Consider the following 21,139-nt stretch of genomic DNA (forward strand, 5'->3'; position numbering starts at 1 on the left):
ATCTTATTACTCTGAACACACTGTGAGGTCTTTAAAACCATCCTATCCTCTTCATTAGTAGATATGTAGTGCATATCTGCACCAGTGAGCCACTGAGTCAGCACCAGAGTGTGCGATTCTGATTTCCGCTTCAATAGTCTCTGTTAAAAGAAGTGGCATTCTCATACTATTCAAAGGTTAGGCTGAAAAATTATACTTAATACCTAAATCCTAAGGGTTGGCCTGCCTGGTCACAGGGTTAAGATGTTTCTGCTCTTTGAAGCAGCTTTGTGTGTGTGTGTGTGTGCGTGCAGCTATCATCAGGCTTATGCAACTAATATTTGTCACAGCTGTCTACATGCTTTTGAGATATAAATACTATTCCTTCCACTGAACTGTCAGCATCTATATAATTTTGAAAGTGCAGCAGAGCAAAGTGGTGTGTATTTATCTAACAGCATCTTCACAATTTTAGGTCTAGGCCACAGCTTCCAGATTTCTATCATGCATTACAGGAAGAGAGAAACAGCATAGAAACTCAGAGCTGAAATTTTCAGTGTAAATTGTCAACTTCGATTAAGTAGAATTTTTCTCCTATGGATACAAAAAAAATCTGGCATACATATTTCTATGTTCAAGCCTGGAGTTGTAACTGCACAGCAGAGGGAGGCTGCTGCAGCTTTTTGCCAGTGTTACTGCTGTACACAATATCTTCTCCTTCCCCTCTTCCTCCTCCTCCTCTTCTTCCTCTTCATCCTCTTCTTCCTCTTCTTCTTCCTTAGTCCATTTTTTTTTTGAGACAGGGCTTATCCCTGTAGTCCAGATTGGTCTGGAACTCACTACATGGCCCAGGCTGGCCCCAAGCATCCAGCAATCATTTTGCCTCTGCCTCTTAAGTGCTAAGATTCCAGGTATACGTCACTACGTCCAGCTACACAGTAGCTTCCTTACTCTTCTCCTTTGCTGTGTAATTCTAAAGTCCTTCTAGGGAAAGACAGACTCCTAACCAGAAAAGATGGAGGTTGTTTCTTTGACTGATATAAAGAAGCACTGTCTATTTAAAGCAAACATTTTAAAATAATTTTCTGTCTTGGTATTTCAAGATATAAAGTTGGTTGGGAAGATGATGTGGAGAACAAAGTGTTTGCCACACAGGTATGAGGACTTGGGTTTGAGCTCCCAGGGCCCCAGAAATCCAATCCTTGTCACAAGTGTCTGTAATCCCATTGTTCCTACTGTGAGATGGGAGATAGAGATGGCAGATTCCTTGGAAGCTAGCCTGGAGTACGTAGTTGTAGGGTTAGTGGGTCCCATGTCCACTCTGCCACAGGACTCTGCTACTTGGGGAGGTGGGATGCAGGAGTTTTGACTGCCCTTACCCCAAACTGTTGCCAGTCGGGTATCAACAGCTCTTGGGGTGGGGGAGAGCAATCTGAGGAGAGGGACAACAAGACAAAGCCAGGGCTGTCTGGTTCTCAGGCTCTCTGACACTTAGGCGCTGCTAGATGCTGTGGAAGAGCTGAGAACAGAGTGGGGGCCCTCAGGCTGGAACTGAGAACAGAGTGGGGGCCAAAGGGTAAAGGGGAGCTCCAGCTGGGTCCCTTGGGGAGAGAGTCCTTGGCTTGTCGGTCACAGCTGGCTTGAGTTTGGCTTAGCGGCCATGACTGGGGACACAGAGAGGCATTCTACAGGAAGTTACACAGTGGCTCTTTAAGCAAAGGCCTTTTCCATTGTTCCCCACAACGGATCCCATTGCAAAGAGGTAGTCCATGGTTTTAAGGCATTTATTGTCATGGCAGGAGCCTGGTTCCCAGGAGCTGGGTGAAGAAACGCTTTCAAGATCGCCATGCTTAGCACACGGCTTACTCCACGTTGCCCCAGAGCCTTCTCTTCCCTCACCTTACAGCTGTCTAGCCTTAGCTCAACCAGGCTGCCTTTCATGGTACTACAACACGACCAACAAAAAAAGACCCTGATAGTAAACAAACTGGAAGGTGAAAACCTGACCTAAGATTGTTCTCTGACCTCTACATATACCCAGGCATCTGCACTCATACACACAAACACCCAGCACATGGACACACATGATGATGATGGGGGTGCTAGTGGTGGTGGTGGTGGTAATGAATATGATGATTTAAAATAAAAAGACAGAGAGTAAATAGGAAGGGACAAATTACCTAAGGAAAAAAATTACCCTTAAGCATAATGGAGAATTGCTTGAAAGAAGTGAAAATAAAAGTTGTTGTGCGTTGAAGAGCTATTTTTAGCACAGAAGCATAGCCGTCACTAGGTTAAAGGGAGACAGGAGCAGTGGCCCTGTAAGGTGAGGGAAGGGATGAGAGCTGGAAAGACGGCTCTGGTGCAACGTGGAGTAAGCCGCGTGCTAAGAGTATAAAGGCCCTGCAGTGGTAAAAGTTTTCCGACTCCCAGTTACTGCCTGTGATTAATTCTACATCACACCCGATTTGTGAGAAGAACTCTTGAAAAAACTTAGGACAGTTTGCTTGTGCAAACTGTCAAGATGATGAATGAAATAGGTGTGTGTATGTGAATGGGGAGGGGGGAGGCTGCTGACATAAATATATTGGCTTACACATTTTAGTTCTCTTAATATCACCTCAGTGTAGACGGCTCTGAGGGAAGTGCCAACTGGGAGATTTGGTTCATTTTCTTAACTGCATATGTAATCTTCTGAATACAATAAAATAGATTATAGAAAAGCTGAGATAATCTAATTCCTTCATAATTGTCTCTCTTCATCAGCTCAATAATAGATAACAGTGATAATGGGTATTTATAGTGTGTCCTGTGCAAAATGGCCTTTGGGTTCCTAACCTAATATAATAAACAGATAATTCAAATAAAAAGACAGCACAGGCCAGTGGGAGCAAGGCAAGAACGCCAAGAAAGACAAAAATCCATACTCTGCTTAAAGATATTAATAAAACAAAGAGGGGCCTGCTCCCTTTCCTAATGAATGAAAAATGCATTTAATTTAATCCGTTTACTTTGAGAAATTATTTACTTGCACTCTCCCTCACACTGGAGCTCTGGCTACCCCTGAAATTGATCACCTCTCCCAGCCACAGAAATCAACAATCAATTGAGCAGGGTGGCTGAAGCCATGTTTGCTTGTCATAAGCCTGTGTAGGAGCCCCACTTTCATTAGGTGGCCTCAAAAGACTCCAGTGCCCACTAGGCCTTACTCTTGTCCCATGGGAAGGTGGTGGCCCTGACCCTTGCAGTGCCTTGATTTATCACACTTGCAAGCTTTGGTGATTATTCTCCTTGTATAAGAAAAGAATTAAATAAAATATCTTTTAAAAGCTCCCTTTATTGATCTCAGTTCTCAAATTAAATATAGCCCAGGAAGTCCCCAAGGAGTCTTCCTGAAGCTTGTCACAAAACCATTACTTTTCATTACCTTCACATAGTAGATGGAGTAGCTGGGTTTTGTTTGTTTGTTTGTTTGTTTGTTTGTTTTTAACATATACGAGAGAGGGAGCTGTAAGGTTTGCTTTGCTTTGGACATCCATTATACCATGGCTTGAAGCTCTGCAGTATCACTATCTAACAATCTCCTTCATTTTACTTTTTGTTTTTATTTTTGCATTGAGACAGGGCCTCAATATGTAGACCAGACTGGCTCAAACCCACAGAAATCTACCTGTCTCTGACTGCCAAGGGCAGACCTGTACATGGATGGAATGCCTCTGTGTGTGTGTGTGTGTGTGTGTGTGTGTGTGTGTGTGTGTGTGTGTGTGTGTGTGTACACCAAGGAGAGAGAGGCAATTGTACCATTTGTATTAAAAGTATGTGCCACCGCACCCAGCTGTATCTCATTTTATTTAAGTAGTCCATAGAATATTAGTCCATCATCAAGATAATCATTGGTGAATGCTTCAGTAAGGATTAATAACTATAATTACAGTAGTCACAAAGATGTCTAGTCACGGATCAGATGACAAACTAGTAATAAAGTTCTTAGATGGATAACATGCAGAATAGAAGCCTTAAGAAAAAGAATCTTGGAGTGAAAAATGATTTACAATAGCCGATCTCAGTCTTATTTGCAGTATACCATAAAAATAATTTTATAATTTTATTGCTTTAAAGCAGTACATTTTTCATGTTGGAAAGTCTTGTAAATAAGAACTTTTTAAGTTTTTTTTTTTTTTTGTCTCTGTTATATTCATTCAGGATTGCTCTGACAGTAACAACAGCAGAATAGAACCTGGGAAAAAATAGCAGCTATTTACTGGGGAGATGGAACATTTTCTAAATGGCATTGCAGTCTCTATCTTTCCAGGGATAAACGTTCTTATTGCTCACAATTGTCACTATGCAGAATATCCATCCTAGACCTGGCATGGAGCTTCTCTTTGTTCTATGTCATATGCTCAGTGAAGAGACAGAGGTGTACTGTCAGATGGAAGCAGGTCACATACTGCTCTGCTCCTTGGGAAGAGGCCATGGCCAAAGTACCAAGATCAAGGCCCCCTGTGGAATGCTGCCACAGAGATTTAGCACACAAGCAGCCTGGGGTCCACTTTCCCTAGTGAAGGGATAGTCTTGAAAAAGTCATTGGATTCATACCAAAGTTTCAATTCTAAGATTCAAAAATAAGGCTTTGCCTCCTCTCAATGGCTCCATCTCTAAAATTATTTATTAGATAATGAGAAAAAGACCAAGAAAGGCCAGTGTGCCTGTCTGCTCTGAGGTATAAATGCCTTATACCTACTCTGCTCATTTCTCAAATGACAGGAAGAGACTACCAATAGTGGCAACCATCTTAGCAGCTACAGCTTCCCTCAGACACTGAGAAGGTGCTCACAGGCTTATACTCTCTACTTTCACAGAAACATCATGAATGATACTATGTTTATGGACATTTATTACACAGTAAAAGAGGCTTTAGCTACACAGCTAGCCCCAGTTCCACAGCACCTACATGGTGAAGCCAGGATCCCAGGCCAGGACACAAAACCTGAGGTCCCATTGTGTTTAGTGGCAGTGTCGTGCTTCTGTGTCCTCCTGGATACTCCCCTTCTTTGTATCAGGTTATAAACAAATATTTCTCCCACTCATTCATGGCTAACCAACTTGGGGCCTAAAGAATCACATGTTATGAATGTAACTGGGCTGTTGTGTGGACTTCTGAGATGGTATGTCCTGGAAAGATAAATTAGCAGTTTTTCCCTTCTTATTTTATTTTTGTTTATAATTTTTCTTTTGCAAAGTTCTCTCTCCTTCTTACTCTGGATCATTCTGACCATTACACAAGTGTTACTTGGGAACCTTTACAGAGGAGCCTGGGCTTTGGGACATGGAAAGGAGTTGAGACAGGACAGGCTATATCATTATGTATGTAGCTCAGACCCAGACATAGGAGTTGGATCAGACCATAAGTGCCAACAAAAGATAGAACCATGAAAACCTGATCCAGGCCATGTGCACAGAGAACTGTGTGATCTCAGAATGAATTCCTCTAACACCTGAACCTACACTGTCTCTCCAAAAATGTAGGGTAGCTCTTGTTGCCACAGAAGTTCAAAACTTTATTTTACCGACTTTCTGCTTACTAAAATCTTTTAACCTTGGGTATTTTAGACCTCTAATATCCACCTCGAGTTCTCAAAGCCAAGCTTTGTGCAGGGAGCTGATTTTAGGTTTGTTTTACTTTTGGAGACTAAGGTGGAGAAGGCACAGATCACAGCTTCGCAGCCCATTGTTTGGGACATTTGTTCTTCCAGTGTCTGTGTCCTTTCTCCTGGGCCAAATACAGGGGTGGAATTCTGATGTCTCTTCACAGTAAGTGTCCCCACCATCAGAAACATGAAAGAGAGTTGAAGTAAATAGCCCTTTCTTCTGTTCAAAGTCTCCTCTTTCCTTTGTCTGCCTGAAGCGCTTCTACAGGGCCAATGCATTTTCTCTTCATTGCCTCTTGCACCAAAGAGGCCAGTGTCCCTACAAGTCAGTTATAGGGCATGGGGGGCAGCTCACAAGGCAACAACAAGGAAGCAAAGGCATGAGGCATGAAAGGCCTCACAAACTCGAAGGATACTGGCACACTGCTATGCCCTGTGAAAGCAAGGACAGGAAGATTTCTATCTAAAAAAAAAAAAAGATTAGAATGTGAAGAAAGTTAAGATGCAGGCATCTTTTCAAGTGAGAAAAGTCAAAGCAGGCTCTGATACGAGTTTTTATTGTTGTTGTTGTTTCAATGATTATTTTTGGAATACCAGGCTAACAAAGTCAATGAGTGCTCCAAGCTTAATGAATCTAAGCTTAGAAGAAGCTACTGGGAGAAACGTGAATTGTGGACTCATTGCTCATGAGGTTTTAGAAGATGGCAAGAGTGTAATTAATAACTAGGTGGTAGGTTTTTGGTGTGATAATTTGGCTAAAAATTGTGAACGTTGTCATGTTGGAGGTGAAGAAACAACCAAGATTGTCAAAAAAGAGCTGTGGTTCCACTGAGGTAAAAACCAAACACAATTCACTAAGACAGTGGACGCTGGCCCTCTGGGGCTACCGAGTCCGCTGTGATGAATCAGATTTCAGTGGGTGGGCACCATTCGGGTGATATCTTGGAAGTATTTCCTCAGGGTCAGCCCACAGATGCTGTGGTGCACAGCTGAATCTCAAGCCCGTAACTGAACCTAACACTGGGTGAGAGTCACCCACCTAGTAGCCATTTTGAAGGAATAAGAGATGCCATGAAAACAGGCTAAGGCCTACAGTTTGTGCCAGGGCCACACACAGAGGTCATTAGGGAAGCTATAGCCTTAGTTGTAGTGAAGTGGAGACCCCAGGATATCAGAAATGTCAAGGCTCTAAGACAGAGTGGGTATAGTAGACCCAGAGACTGAAACTGAGCCAAGCTCTTTGTGCTAAGGACAGAGAAGTGGGAAAAATGGTGCTTGCCCAAGCTCTCTAAAATCTGTAAGCTCATGAGTGAGTCCAAGATTTTGGACACAGAGCTACAGACCTTAAATTTATGCTACTGAATTTGCGTTATTCTTTTATCTAGTTGATTCTCATTCTCTCTCTGTCTCTGTCTCTGTCTCTCTCTCTCTCTCTCTCTGTCTCTCTCTGTCTCTCTCTCTCTCTGTCTCTCTCTCTCCCCCCTCTCTCTCTGTCCCTCTCTCTCTCTTTCTCTCTCTCTCTCCCCTACATTTTTTGCTTTTTTGAAAATATATTGTGACTGTGGTTTCCTCTCCCTCTACTCCCCCCAGTTCCTCTCCACCTTCTGTACTATGCAGATCTTCTCCCTTTCTGTCTCTCATTAGGCTTCTAAGAGATAATAATAAAATAAAATGAAATGAAATGAAATGAAATGAAATGAAATGAAATGAAATGAAATAAAATAAAATAAAATAAAATAAAATAAAATAAAATAAAATAAAAATATAATAAGAGAAAACAACAGTCTCCTGAGAGGGCCTTGTTTTCTTGTATTCTTCATTCCCTCTGGCTCTTATACTCTCTTTGTCTCATCTCTTCTGTAGATTTTCCTGAGCTCTGAGGAGAGGGATTTGATGAAGACATTCCCAATTAGGGCTGAGGGTTCCAAGGTCTCTCTCTCTCTCTCTCTCTCTCTCTCTCTCTCTCTCTCTCTCTCTCTCTCTCTCTCTCTCTCTCTCTCTCCTTCCCTCCCTCCTTTCCCCCCTCCCTCTCTCTCTCTCCTTCCCTCCCTCCCTTCCCCCCTCTCTCTGTCTCTCTCTCTCTCTGGCTGGCTGTCTCTCTGTCTGTCTCTCTGTTTTTTTTTCTCTCTCCCTCTGTGTGTGTGTGTGTGGGGGGGTGATTCTTTGTATTTGTTCCCATCTGCTGCAGGAGGAATTTTCTCTGATGGTGGTTGAGGAAGACACTGATCTTTGAGCAAATTAGGATGTCATTATGTGAGCATAGTAAGATGTCATTACGAGTCCCTTTATCAATAGGTTTTTCTATTTTTAGTTTTTGGTTGGTTGGTTGGTTGGTTGGTTGGTTGGTTGGTTGGTTGGTTGGTTGGGGTTTTTTTGTTTGATTGATTTTGGTTTTGGTTTTGGTTTTGGTTTTTGGTTTTTTGAGACGGGATTTCTCTGTGTAGCCTTGGCTGTCCTGGAACTCACTCTGTAGACCAGGCTGGCCTCAAACTCAGAAATTCACCTGCCTCTGCCTCCAAGGGCTGGGAATAAAGGCATGTGCCACCATGCCCGGCATTGGTTTTGTTTTAAGGCCACTAGTATTTGGTCCCAGGGAGATCTAGTCTCTGACTCTTGGTCACCCAAGCAATGTTGGATATGTGCTCCATCTTGTAGAGTGGGCCTTCAGTCAAATCCGTTACTGGCTGCTCAGTACCATAAGCTTTGTGCCACCATTGCCCTAGAATATCTTGCAGGCAGTACATCTGTTCAAAGACTTTATGGCTGGCTTGGTGTGTATATTTCTCCTTTTTTAGTTGTTTGCTGGGTACATTTCTGTATCAAAGATGCTAAAACATAGTTCTATGTAGGCACTAGTTTGACTTTTTCATGTTCAATGCAATGTGTAGGTGTTTTCTTCAGCAATCAGACCTCACTGTCAAATAGTGGAGAGCAGCCTGTTGTCTTGGAAACAGCTTCAGTTGTTGGAGATTTCCATGAGACTCCTTTGGCCAACAACTCAATTACTTGCTACCCAATCCTGGTACTGGAAGCTTCATTTGAAGACAAAAGTTGGGACTCTGTTTCTCCCCAAAATTTGGTGATTTCACTTAGATAGCACTCATACATGCATATATTTTATAAAGTTTCTACTGTATTATATCAAATGGCCCTTAATTTTCAAGCAAGAGCTAGTGAGTTAGCCAGAGAGCAAGTCAGCCAGCAGTGCTCCTCCATGGTTCATAATTCAAGATCCTGCTTGGGTCCTTGCCTTGATGCCCCTCAGTGATGGGCAGTGACCTGAAAAGCCAGATCAACCATCCTTTCACCATGCTTCTTTTGATTTGAGTGTTTTGTCACAGCAATGACATAAAACTAGAACATCATCTGACACCTCCCCTGCAGGGTTGTGCTCAAGTGTCTCCATCTCAGTGAGGTCCTTTTGCCACTGTGACCATCCCCAGATTGCCTTTTTTCTACACTGCACTGATTACCATCTAACATAGTATATACTTTATGTATTTATACATCACCCTCCTTTTCCAAGACACAAACTCCATGAGGATGGACAGTGTGTGTGTGTGTGTGTGTGTGTGTGTGTGTGTGTGTGTGTGTGTGTGTGTGTTTCTGTCTTTCTGTCTTTCATTCTGTCTATCCATCCATCTGTCTGCCTGTCCATCCATCTGTCTGCCTGTTTGTCTTAGACATTATGATTATTCCAGAGTGCAATTTGGTATCTGCCCATAGTAAGCATTAGTGCTGCCCTTTGTTAGGGAGGACTCTTGGGATAATCAACATTAGGCACTTTAGGCTCTGTTCTGCTTTGAAGCTATCTGGAAGGACTATGGACTATACACTCCAAGGAGCATTATGGAACATGGGAGACGTCTTTCAGTGATAATAATTGTGTTTAAGGTCTATGACAGGACTTCTCAACCTTCCTAATGCTGTGACCCTTTAATATAGTTCCTCGTGTTGTAGTGACCCCAATGATAACATTATTTTCATTGCTTCTTTATAGATGTAATGTTGCTAGTTGTGAATCATAATGTCAATATCTGATATGCAAGATATCTGATATGTGACCCCCCCCCAAAAAAAAAGGGATCCAGACCTACAGGTTAAGAACCACTGTTTAAGGGATCTCTCCTTGGATTAATATTTTGAGTTTTCATCTGAGCAGGAGTGATCCAGCAAATAGGCAACCTTTGATTCTGAGATGAAAGGAGATTCTCACCTCCTGTCCTTCCTAACTGCTAACACTACAAATCACTGCATGAATCCAAAGAGAACTGGCAAGATACTCAGCCTTGAAATACATTCCTTGATTTCCTTTTCCTTGTGATACTAATTAAATCTCATTTATAAATCTGATTATATGATGGTGAGCTTACAAACTGAGAGAGAGAGAGAGAGAGAGAGAGAGAGAGAGGCAAACACTGGCTCTCAGAGGGCGTGTTTCAGGTGGTAACACACCAGACAGCACCTGGAGTGCAGACCAGGCCCCATAGACACTGTTGTGCCCCTCAGATGTTCCTTTGAGTGAACAGCAGAGAATAGAAATGTGAACAGATTTGTCTCCCATGGTTTCTTCTAGCTACATACAATTATCTGAAACTCAAAGCACAAAGCTAAGCCTTTCTTTTAGCAACCCCAAGCTGCTTGTCACCTGCCATTTGCTCAACACAGAGAGAGTGTTTTAAAAATAAATAAATAAATATGAAAACAAAACCCCAGAAACAATTTCACTGCATCTGCTGACACATAGGCACAACCTCCACCCACCTGCCTTGGAGGACACTGATACATCTCACTGAAGGGAAATTTCAGTCTTGTGAGACTGCATTCTGTAATTACCATAATCTCCATTCTCAAGAGGCTGTAGCTGGGGAAGTGGATTAGTGCCTGAGCCTTTGGGGGGTCTCTGGAGAAGAGAGCTGAAATCGCAAGCTTAGGTCATAAGCAAAGATGAAGGGGGATGGCCCACTGGCTTATCCCCTTTGGGAAGCAATGAAAGGCACAGAGAGTTATGATTATTAAGCTTGTCCAGAAGCACGGAAAGTTGATTCTCATACAAAGAGGTTGGCAAAGTCCATGGAAACCCTGACTCCTTGAATTCACTCTGGGTCTTTTCAAATACAATGGGATTTTTTTTTCTCTCAAAAGAAATCTCGGTGTGATTGTTCACTGATAGAGAAAAACGTATGAAGTGCCAATTTGGGCTCAAATAATATAATGGATGTAAAGTAGTCTGTGATTATCAGCACATTGTGGAAAGGGGAGCAGATACACCCTCCTGTCTTCTCTCCTGACAGGTATACTTCTATTGGATCTGCCGGGATGCCAGAGCATTTGAGTGGTTTGCTGATCTGTTACTTTCACTGGAAACACGGATGAGTGAACAAGGGAAGGCTCATTTACTGAGCTACCATATATATCTCACTGGCTGGGATGAAAACCAGGTATCAGAAAAATCGAGGATCTCCATTACTGCTTCCATTCTTAAAAGAAACCCATTTCCATAATGAGCTGGGGGCTTATCAGGCAGAAGCAAAGAATTATCCTAAAGTTCCTTAAAGGGAGAGAGGAATGGAATCAAGCCAGACTGAAAACAACCTCTTAATATGTAGCAATAAAAAGACCTCTAGCTGTTGGGTAATAAACTGCAACCCAGATATTAGGAATCTTAAAGTTCGAATTTGTCATTTAAATAGCAGAATCAGTGTCTTGTCATTAATTGCCTGGGTCATCTGCTGAATTCCTAATTGCTTCTGATTCTATGCTGCTCAAAGGAAAACAGAAAAGATTCCATGTTGTTTCTCTACAGCCTTTCATATTGAAAAGTGTGTGAGTCAGAAAATGACTCTGGATACATGATTTACATAGAGAGTTCTTTCTCTTAAGACATGCACCCTGAATCTTGCCAATACTGACGTGACTTCTGCTTGGGTAGGTGTTCTACAAGCCATTGTAGTAATGAAGTATAAAAACTGAGTTTGACAAAAATGATGTGTGTCAATGCACTGACAGTACTGTTTCAATCCTGATAAAAGTTACCATGATTGGAATATAAATGACAACTAGGGAATCAGAGTCCAGTTGGAATCTCAATCTAGCCATGACACTAGTTTATGAAAGGCATGTTTTAAACTGTGCATCTGAAGATGATATTACGTGGTACTGTTGAGGATGAAGATGATATTTACATGGTACTTTTAGGGAAAATAGATTCAAGCCAAGGAGCTTTGATCAAATTTACAGATGATTACTCTATGAGTTCTGCAAATATTCTCTCTCTCTCTCTCTCTCTCTCTCTCTCTCTCTCTCTCTCTCTCTCTCACACACACACACACACACACACACACACACACACACTGTCTACCTCCAACCATTGTTATAACTTGTCTTTCTCTTCTGTAAATGAGTAAGACTCTGCTTGAGGTTCAAAATATGTTTTGGACTTTCCAGTCCTTCTTAAATATTTAACCTTCTGGGATAATTTGAAATTGTAGGTTTCTTGGGAACTGGGCTTGATAGATCTCAATGAGTTATATGGTGTTAATTAGGTTTTCCAAACAAACATTTTCCCTATCCAAGCAGGATTTTTGACTGATGATCCATTTGGTGAAGCACAGACGTGGCTTTTGTCTTTTGCTTCTGAGCCCCCTGCCTGTTCTTCCACTGCTGAAGTAAATTGGTCCCAAGTGTTCACTTAGCCAATCCCTGTCACTTGGGATTTATGAGACTTGGAACTCTGAAGTGGATTTTGTGACAGCACAACTCTGCCCTGCCCTGCCCTATCTTTGCCCATTTCAAGACTGAGATATAAAATGTCCTTTTTTTCCCTAAATGAACGTAAATTAAAGTTGGTAGCTTCTTAAGTTTTCCCATGGCATGTCAGAAATTCTTCACACTTCCAAATTTCAACCAGGAAATCACTAATCTCAACATTGAAGGAGAAGAAAGAGTTGGTGCATTTCTGTCAGTTAACTCAAGCACTGAGGGGCTGTTTTAGAAATAGCCCATTCTTAAACTGAATCCAACAACCTCAGAATGGCAAATTGACAAGAACAGAAGGGACAGATGGGAGTGGTACTATAAAGGGCAACTCAAAAGAGTTGGAGATTAATTGAACATTGGGCTGAGAAATATGGAACAGATATAATTCCAAATGTTTGAACACCAGAGACTGGGTGTTACCAGCATCTTAAGTAGGGAAGGCCTCCCCGTTATAAGGTAATACCAGAATGTCTTAACAAGCACTTTAAGGACCGTCTTGACCTAACCTGTTTCAAGGCAAACCTCAGTGTTTTTCTATGGCCCCAGAACTGTCGACTAATGGATGCTTATGTATCCTGCAGTGTGCGTTCAGGCTTTCAAGTCTTTTGCTCCAGTTGGGTCCACTCTCCAACATGTCAATCAAGACCCCCCTCCATTTCCCTACCCTCACACAGCATGGAGTACTGTTCCCAAACTCTTTTGCAATACAAACACTAAGCTCAGACTTGCTTGGTAGCAGTATCTGCAGCCTGACATTCTGAAGGCCAGTCTGCCCTTGTCCACTGGTCTGTTAGGGTAGCCACCATAACTTGGATATGAACCTCCAGCACTAGCTGCCTTCTTGGACTAGGAACAAAACCATTCAGGCTAGTGATATTCAAAGCAGGTAGCCACAGCTCGAGTTGGGCATAGCAAGGCTATTATTGAAACTGTCAAAACTAAGCAAGATTTAGAGGGTGAGAGAAAAACTGACACATGAGTTTTCAGAGTTGATGGTTCTCAGGAACAGCTCAGGGCACACATACCTGAGGCAGGGGGGAACAAGGTAGCTTCTAGAATTCACAGCAGCTAAAGTCAATGGTGGAGCCGGAGTAGATGTTTATAATGAGTATTGCGCCCTGGGCTCTCATATACAAACCTCTAATTACATGGTGACTGGATGAGTTCACTGGGTTTGAAGGCAGTCACTTTCAGAGCTCCAAGCAGACCCTGCAATGTTCCCTGTCCCCAACATCACATCACCACCTTCAAGTATAGCCCCCAACACTTGAAACCTAATACTATACAGTTGGCTATCCATATTGTTGAGTTCCACATCTGTGTGTTTAACCAACTGAAGACTGAGAATGTTGGGAAAAAAAATACATCTGTTTTGAAAACATATGTCCATCTTATTTCTTTACATTATTCCCTAAACAGTACAGGACAACTCTTTTCCTAGTTGTTGTATGGAAGTAAGGTTTTATAGACCATCTAGATGGTTTTGAGAGGATGTGAGTAGCTTACACACAAATACTTGTGAACCTCTGAAGACTTTGGTATCTGGAGAAGAGGACAGTCCTAATATTTGGGGATGACCACCCATCCAACCATGTTAACTCAATAGGCAGATCTGATTGTAAGACCCAGCTTCATCCTGGGTTCTTCATGGCACTTTAGTCTGGAAATGCCCTTCCCAAGTCCCCTGAATTAAATTAATGGAACCATGAGGAGAAGATTGATTTTTGAGATGTTGTGCAGGAAGAAAACTAACTTAGGTAACCACATTTACTCATCCTTTAAGAAAAAAATCTTTTCAAGCTCTGCCTTTGCTTATCTACAATGTACACAAAAGTGTTTTGTCCCAACAACAATAAATACAAAAACAGATGATACCTGGTACTTATCCTAAAGCACAACATTGGAGGCAGCTGTTAATAAAGCATTTCAAGCCATGTTTAAATATTTTGAACACACAAGTGATGATAGTGAGTTTATCTTTTATTTATAGATGGTTCTCATACATTTTATAATGTCATCTAAAACTACAATTTTTAATTTAGGCAATTCACATAGCTTTACACTGGGATGAAAGTCTAGATGTGGTAACAGGCTTAAAGCAGAAGACTTTCTATGGGCGACCCAACTGGAACGATGAATTCAAGCAGATTGCCTACAATCACCCCAGGTGAGCAAAGCAAGCGCTCTCTCTCTCTCTCTCTCTCTCTCTCTCTCTCTCTCTCTCTCTCTCTCTCTCTCTCTCTCTCCTCTGCCTGTCAGGATCCTCCCTCAAGTCCAGACAAGCTGTCACTGGGGGGGGGGGGGGTGTTTAACCTGAAGTCAGAACTGAGAATTTTGATCCAAGATTTTTTTTAAAAAAATCTACCTTAGAAAATATGTCCATGACTCTCTTATATTTCAGAAACCACAAACCTCTGTTTAACTGGCTGACAGATTCAGACAATTATCGATTATGTTCACACTTAACCTCAATTTAAAGTTGGTATTTCTTAAACAGCATATGCCTTCAAAAAAATCTTTTCAGCAGAGTTAGTCTCTAATTACCCAACTAGAGAATTCATTTCTCCCCAGCTCTACAGTGTGTCTAGCACGTCTAGCAAAAAAGCAAAGAGAAAAAGTGTTCTTAGACAAAGCGAAGATTTGACATGGTAAAGAACCCAGATCTGGAGCTGGGGTATTTAAGGATCTACCCTGGCTCTGCCATTCCCATGGGTATACCTTGGTCATCTAATAACCCTGTGATGACCCAAGCTCCTCCTCCTCTAAAAAACTGTAAATAATAATGCTTGCCTCCCAAGATTCTGCAAGAAAAAAAAAAAATGAATGAAGCATCTAAAGTGCCTGATACAACATCTCGGTTAGGATTTTACCGCTGTGAACAGGCAGTGTGACCAAGGCAACTCTTGTAAGGACAACATTTAATTGGGGCTGGCTTACAGGTCAGGAGGTTCAGTCCATTATCATCAAGACAAGAACATGGCAGCATCCAGGCAGGCATGGTGCAGGAGGGTGGCATGTACACATACATGTGGAGGCTGGAAGACAACAACGTGTGTCATTCCTTAGGCACCGCATACACCTAGTTTTTTGGACAGGGTTTCTCCTTACTAGCCCAGAGACCTGTTTTCCAAGTGGGTTGGGATGGCTGGCTAATGAGCCTCAAAAATTCACCTGTCTTTACTCCCCTAGCAGCTGGGATAACAAACACTCATCATTGATTTTTGTAAAAACAAACCTGGTTATTATCATATAGGCTCTGAGGAGCAAGCTCAGGTCTCCATCATTTCAAGGCAAGCATTTTCTCTATGAGATACCACCCTACACCAACTTCAGATTGCAGGCTTCTGAAACATACGTCTTTAAATTCATGAATATAGCTCCAGTCTTCACTGTGATTTCCCTACATTGATACTGCATTGTGCTTGTCTTTATCATAATATAAAGTTGATGGCCCAATGCAGAAAGCCTTTCAAATCAGTTCACTTAATCATCTTTCTTCACTTGGATAGTGTGAGCCAGAAGTACAAGAAATCAAAGGCAAAAACGAGCCTTGTGCAATCCCTGTTCAGAAAAATGCTGTTTCAGGTGAGCCTGTCCCATGTGCATAGTGACTGTCCAGGACAGTTTTATCTAAGCTGGGAAACATGTTCACCCCATACCAGAATGCCCCCCTCCCCCATCAAAGCACACAATTGCATGGAATGGCTAGCTATGTTTCTCATCATGGTAGCTGTGCAAACTCTCTTTCTCTGGTGCATGATTCCATGTCGTCCAGGAGAGAAGAGACTCCTGGGGTTAAGTCATTTCAGAACCAAGACACTACTGACGACTTCCTACCTGAAAAAAAAAATTTAATATCAGATTTGTAAAAGCTTGAGACTCCGGAACACGCTGGCTTATTAAATTGCTTCAAGCATCAATATAATTAATATTAGATAAATCAATGCAAAATCAATCATTGTTTCATCTCTGGAATGCCAAGTCCCTGAAAGCCTGCAAATCTCCAGCATCGAGCTCAGCACTACCCGTCTAGAAGACTTTCAAAATGACCTCCCATAAAATAATTTTTTGTTTTCCTTCTGCGTAAAAGGAGATTTATGCTTAATGAAGCTTTTAATGAAGAAATTACAGAAGGAGAATGCCAATAAAATCTAATTCTTAAACAAGAAAATCTAATATTGAGAAGCATTGCAATATGCTGGCCTTTGTCCAGATTGAAATGAAACACAATCCAATCACTGTTCGGCACAAAGGACAAAGTAACATTAATTTTCTTCAAGATGGTTATTAGAGAGATAAACAGTATGTTCTCCCCTTATCGTGTCACAGAGATGTTTGTTCCCAAGCCCACTTGGCTACTCTCACAAGGCCGGCTTGTCCTGCAACATTAGCTTGTATCTTTTGGCAAAGATAGGCCAGGAAGAATTGCTGGATTTGTTAGTAGCCTCAGAAAAGATCCTTTGTTCCCCAGGGCCTTTGAAGTAGGCTCTCCACCATCGGAGCACAAAGCTGGGCCTTCTTAGCACTAACTCCTGTAATCGCATTTACCTGTTCACTCAAAGCTGGAGTTTGCTCCTGTCCTAAGAAAGAATTGAATCAAAAGAATGGAGGGGAAAGGAATGCAAAAAAATTTTTATAGGACATGAAAAAACACCACCAAAAATAAAGCTCGAAGGGAAGCAGATCAAAGCGGATTGAGCAAGTTCTGAAGGAACCAGAAAATTGCAAAAATAACAGTAATAGAGAAACAAATTGATGGCATTAGAACGAATACAAATGAGGAACAGGAGAGGCGATTTTAAAATAGATCAAAGGCTGGAAGCAGAAAACAGGGAAGCACGGTCTGCTGTTTTCTTCGGGAATTAATTTTGGTAATTACACCAGTTGATTTATAGAAACATGAGGATAGAGCTAAAAGACAGTCAACAAATAGCAAATGAGTGCACACTTAAAGAGGTCATTTCTTGCTCTGCCCAAACTCTCATGCATGTCACAATTGTCAATTACATCAATTATACAAGTGCAGAAAAGTATTCCCAGCATACAGGGGGAGTCGCCCTCCCATTAAAGTACAATAGGCTAATTAGTGCATGCATTGACACTAGGACTTATGAATCTATAGAAATGTGTCTTATACAAAAATGGAAGCTCCGTTTCATTTTCTGTAAGCATTCTTGATATGCTGCCAACCTTTAGACAAGTGTTCAGAATCAGAAAATCATTTTCAAGAAGACAGGCAGAGTGAAAATAAACATAGTTTTGTCATATCTAGCTATTTTTTTTGACAAACACACATCGTACATCCGCTCACCCATGTGGACCTATGGCTCAGCTATTGTTAGTTAATTGACTAAGAAGTTTTTCTGTATGGTTTCAGTCTTTGATCTTACACTTCGGAAAATATTTATAGTTTTCTACTTTTGACTTATCTGCTGATATCTTCACCATGCCTTATAGGTGTGAACTTTATGTAATTAATTAGCATAAAAACTTTTGAGATTTTTCCCAGTTTTCATAACTTTTATAAGAGCTATTGTTTAATAATGAAGAGGAACAGAGAAAGAGGGATGTCAGCACTTGTCAGGACACAGCCATCTGACCCAGACATGAAGAAGGTGTCAGCTTACTATACAAGTAAGGCCACTTCTAATCCATATGACATGAATGTATTTTAAACCCGTATTGTTTTCAAAAATGTAAAAAAAAAATACCTACCTTTTTACTAAATTGAGTAAATGTGTCTGTCTGGAGTTACATTTGCTTGTGTGCATACCCTTCAGTTCTCATTTGTACATGCATATGTGCAAAAATGTTGTGAAGTGATATTTTTAGGAAATCAGCATTCTGATTATAGTATACCAGGTCCTTTATCTAACAGGGTATCCTAAACATTCATTATATGACTAAAATGTGCAGAGTACTCAAAGAAATAGATTTAAATGGAAATCCAGCACATGATAAATTATAGCTTTATAAGAAAAGTAAAGCCCCATAATGCACATTGGAAATATTGTCCCCACAGCTAAATGCTACCTTTTCCACCAGAGAACATCCAGCTCACTGGTTATAGCCGAGTAAAAATTCCATGAAAATTACTAGCCTTGTTTGTCGTCAGGGGACTAAGAACATAAGTAAATAGCAAGTGGAGTTATTACTCTGTTAACTTACTTTGATGGCATTATTCCAGTAAATTAAGGATTGTAGAAAATCTTTTGATATTTTATAGGTTTACATGTCTTAGTAAAGCAAGGATAAGGGAAAAGATAGGATGGAGAAAAGTTGTTCCACCATTTTCTGGGACCCAATACTATGAATCAACTAGTTTCCTCCTTTTCCCCCTCCTCCTCTTCCTCTTCCTCCTCCTTTCTTTCTTCTCTTTCTCCTCCTTTCTTCTCCTCCTACTCTTCTTCCCCCTACTCTTTTTTTATTTATTTATTAGGTATTTTCCTCAATTACATTTCCAATGCTCTCCCAAAAGTCCCCCAGACCCTCCCCCACTCCCCTACCCACCCATTTCTTCCCCCTACTCTTTCTCCTCTTCTTTCTCCTTCTACTCCTCTTCTTCCTCCTCTTCCTCCTCTTTCTCCTCCACTTCATCCTCCTCCTCGACCTCCTTCCCACCCCCCTCCCATAAGAGCAACTGCTTTATTCACTCATATCTACTGCTCAGCATGAACAAGTGAAAGGATGATGACGTAGAGGAAACAGGGATGAGAATCCTAAGTGTGCAGTGACAGTCTTATCTGTCAAAAGGGACAGTTTGTTGGAAAGTGGGAAAAGAAGAGGCACATGTACGTTTTGTTAGTAACATCTGCAGCCCCAGATAAACAACTCAGTAAGGAGAACACTGCATTAGTTACTTGTCTTGTTGTAACGACCAAATATCTGACAAGAAGCAGCTCAGAGAGAAAGAGTTTATCTGGGTCCATGGCTTGTGGAAGCAGCTCATCATGGCTGCAGAAGCAGGGGGTGCTTGCTCACATTAATCCATAGTCAGGAAGCAGAAAGCAGTAACAGATGCCTCTGCTCAACTCGCTTCCTCCTTTGTGCTCAGTCTGAGACCCTAGCCCATGTGGTCAGTCTTTCTTCCTCCTCAGTTAATTTTCTCTAAAACATTCCTTTGGACCTCCTCCTAAGGCGCGTCTCCTAGGTGATTATAAGTCAAGTTAACAGTCACGGTTGACCACCATACACTGTGAGAAGGTCAGTACAGCTGGCTGCTGGGCAGTGACTATGATGTGGGTTAGAAAGGGAGAGAGCTGACCAGCCCAACTATCATCTGTAGTTATGAAAAAGATGGTGTTGTATAAAATGTAATTATGTGATAAATCATTTGGAGGCATTTCTAATGAAAAACATTCCCTGGGAAAGATTAACCAGAACTTGTGTGTCCACTGTCTGAAACTGAGTTTGTAGCTCTCGGTGCTGTCGTCCTAAGCCTTCATAAATCCGCAGGAAGCTTCTGTTTATCGATTTTATTTGCAGAGCACACTCAGAGTATAAAGTAATTTGATTTTTTTTAACAGGGTTTAGGGTCTGCCCCAACAGGGTTATAACTTACCAAGCATAAAAGCCAACACATAAAAACAAACATACAATTTAAGGAGAAAGGGGCTCATGCCAGCAGAATCAGGGAATCAGGGGTGGTGAGATTACCCCCAGGCATATCCATGCGCCCATCTATCTGCCTGGGAATCTGGGGGTGAGGCTGGCAAGATTATTCCCAGGAACACCCCCATGCCCATCTAACTGCTGGGCTGAAATCTCCTGGTGAGAGATATTTTGGATGCCTTTCATGCATAGTGTTGCTCAACTCTTTTGAGAGAAAAAACAATAATAAATCCCACAGAGAAGAACATAGTGGTTATTTAACAGACACGGGGCGGGTAGAGAGGGAACCTTCTTTCCTGTTTATCAGAGCAGGAATCATTCTGTGGGTGTTTTTAACCATTTTTTTCACCCTCTGTGAAATCTTCCCTTTGTCATCAAAGTCAGCCACTCAGACTGGTCAGTGCCATCAATGAGTGTTATCCATGATCCAGGTCTGCACGTGTGTGCAAGCTCTGCTTGCAGGCTGTAAACTGGAGGATAAATGGTGTCTCACGATGTTATACTTCTTTTGCACAGAGTCTTCATTTTTAACTCTAAGCAATTGTGGATAATTAAATTTTTATAGAAGGAATTTTTTTTGTTTAGCAATCCCATTAGGGCTCTGTTGTACTTGTCCATTGCCTCATAAAGGAAAAAGGAAGAAAAAAAAAAACCTGCCACATCTGTGCCTTAACCATTTTGTGCAGATGCTCTCCCGCTCCATAGTTTATGGGATGCGTTCATGACCGGGAGACCCTATATTAGTGCCATAAATGCCAAGGCTGATAAAAGCAGGAGAGCAGCAGAATGCCTTACTTGTGAAGAGAGATGGAATAAGGGATGACTGCCAGGTCACTGAGGGCAGATAGCAAATGGCCTCTGTGAGACTTGACCACATAACCATGGTAGCTATGGGCCCCAAGGACAGAACAGTTTGGACTTAGCTGAAAAGTGCAAGAGCCAGAGCCTCAGCGGAGCAAGGGAGTTGTGAGCCACTGGAAATCCCAGTGGTACACCTGACGGCCCACCATCAGAATGCTTTGAAAGGGGCTCTTAAAGGCAGGGCATCAAAGAACACCATCAACTTCTCAAACAGTGACTCTGCCTATAAATGAAAGGGCAGTCCCAATCTGTGGGAATAGGCAACCTCTTTGGTGACT

At 41.7% G+C, this 21,139-nt stretch overlaps 1 protein-coding gene across 1 annotated transcript in view; it reads left to right on the top strand.

Moving 5' to 3' along the window:
- The window catches only part of Nox3 (NADPH oxidase 3), a 58,221-nt gene that overhangs the window by 34,949 nt on the left and 2,133 nt on the right, over window positions 1–21,139 (top strand). Inside the window, exons 11-12 of the mRNA XM_021149518.2 lie at window positions 10,925–11,071; window positions 14,432–14,556. Of these exons, the coding sequence (XP_021005177.1) occupies window positions 10,925–11,071; window positions 14,432–14,556 (272 nt within the window). The remainder of the gene's footprint in view (window positions 1–10,924; window positions 11,072–14,431; window positions 14,557–21,139) is intronic.

Source organism: Mus caroli, unplaced genomic scaffold, assembly GCF_978045245.1.
Source record: "Mus caroli unplaced genomic scaffold, Mus_caroli_1 scaffold_18, whole genome shotgun sequence".
In the NCBI taxonomy this organism is placed as follows: Eukaryota; Metazoa; Chordata; class Mammalia; order Rodentia; family Muridae; genus Mus; species Mus caroli.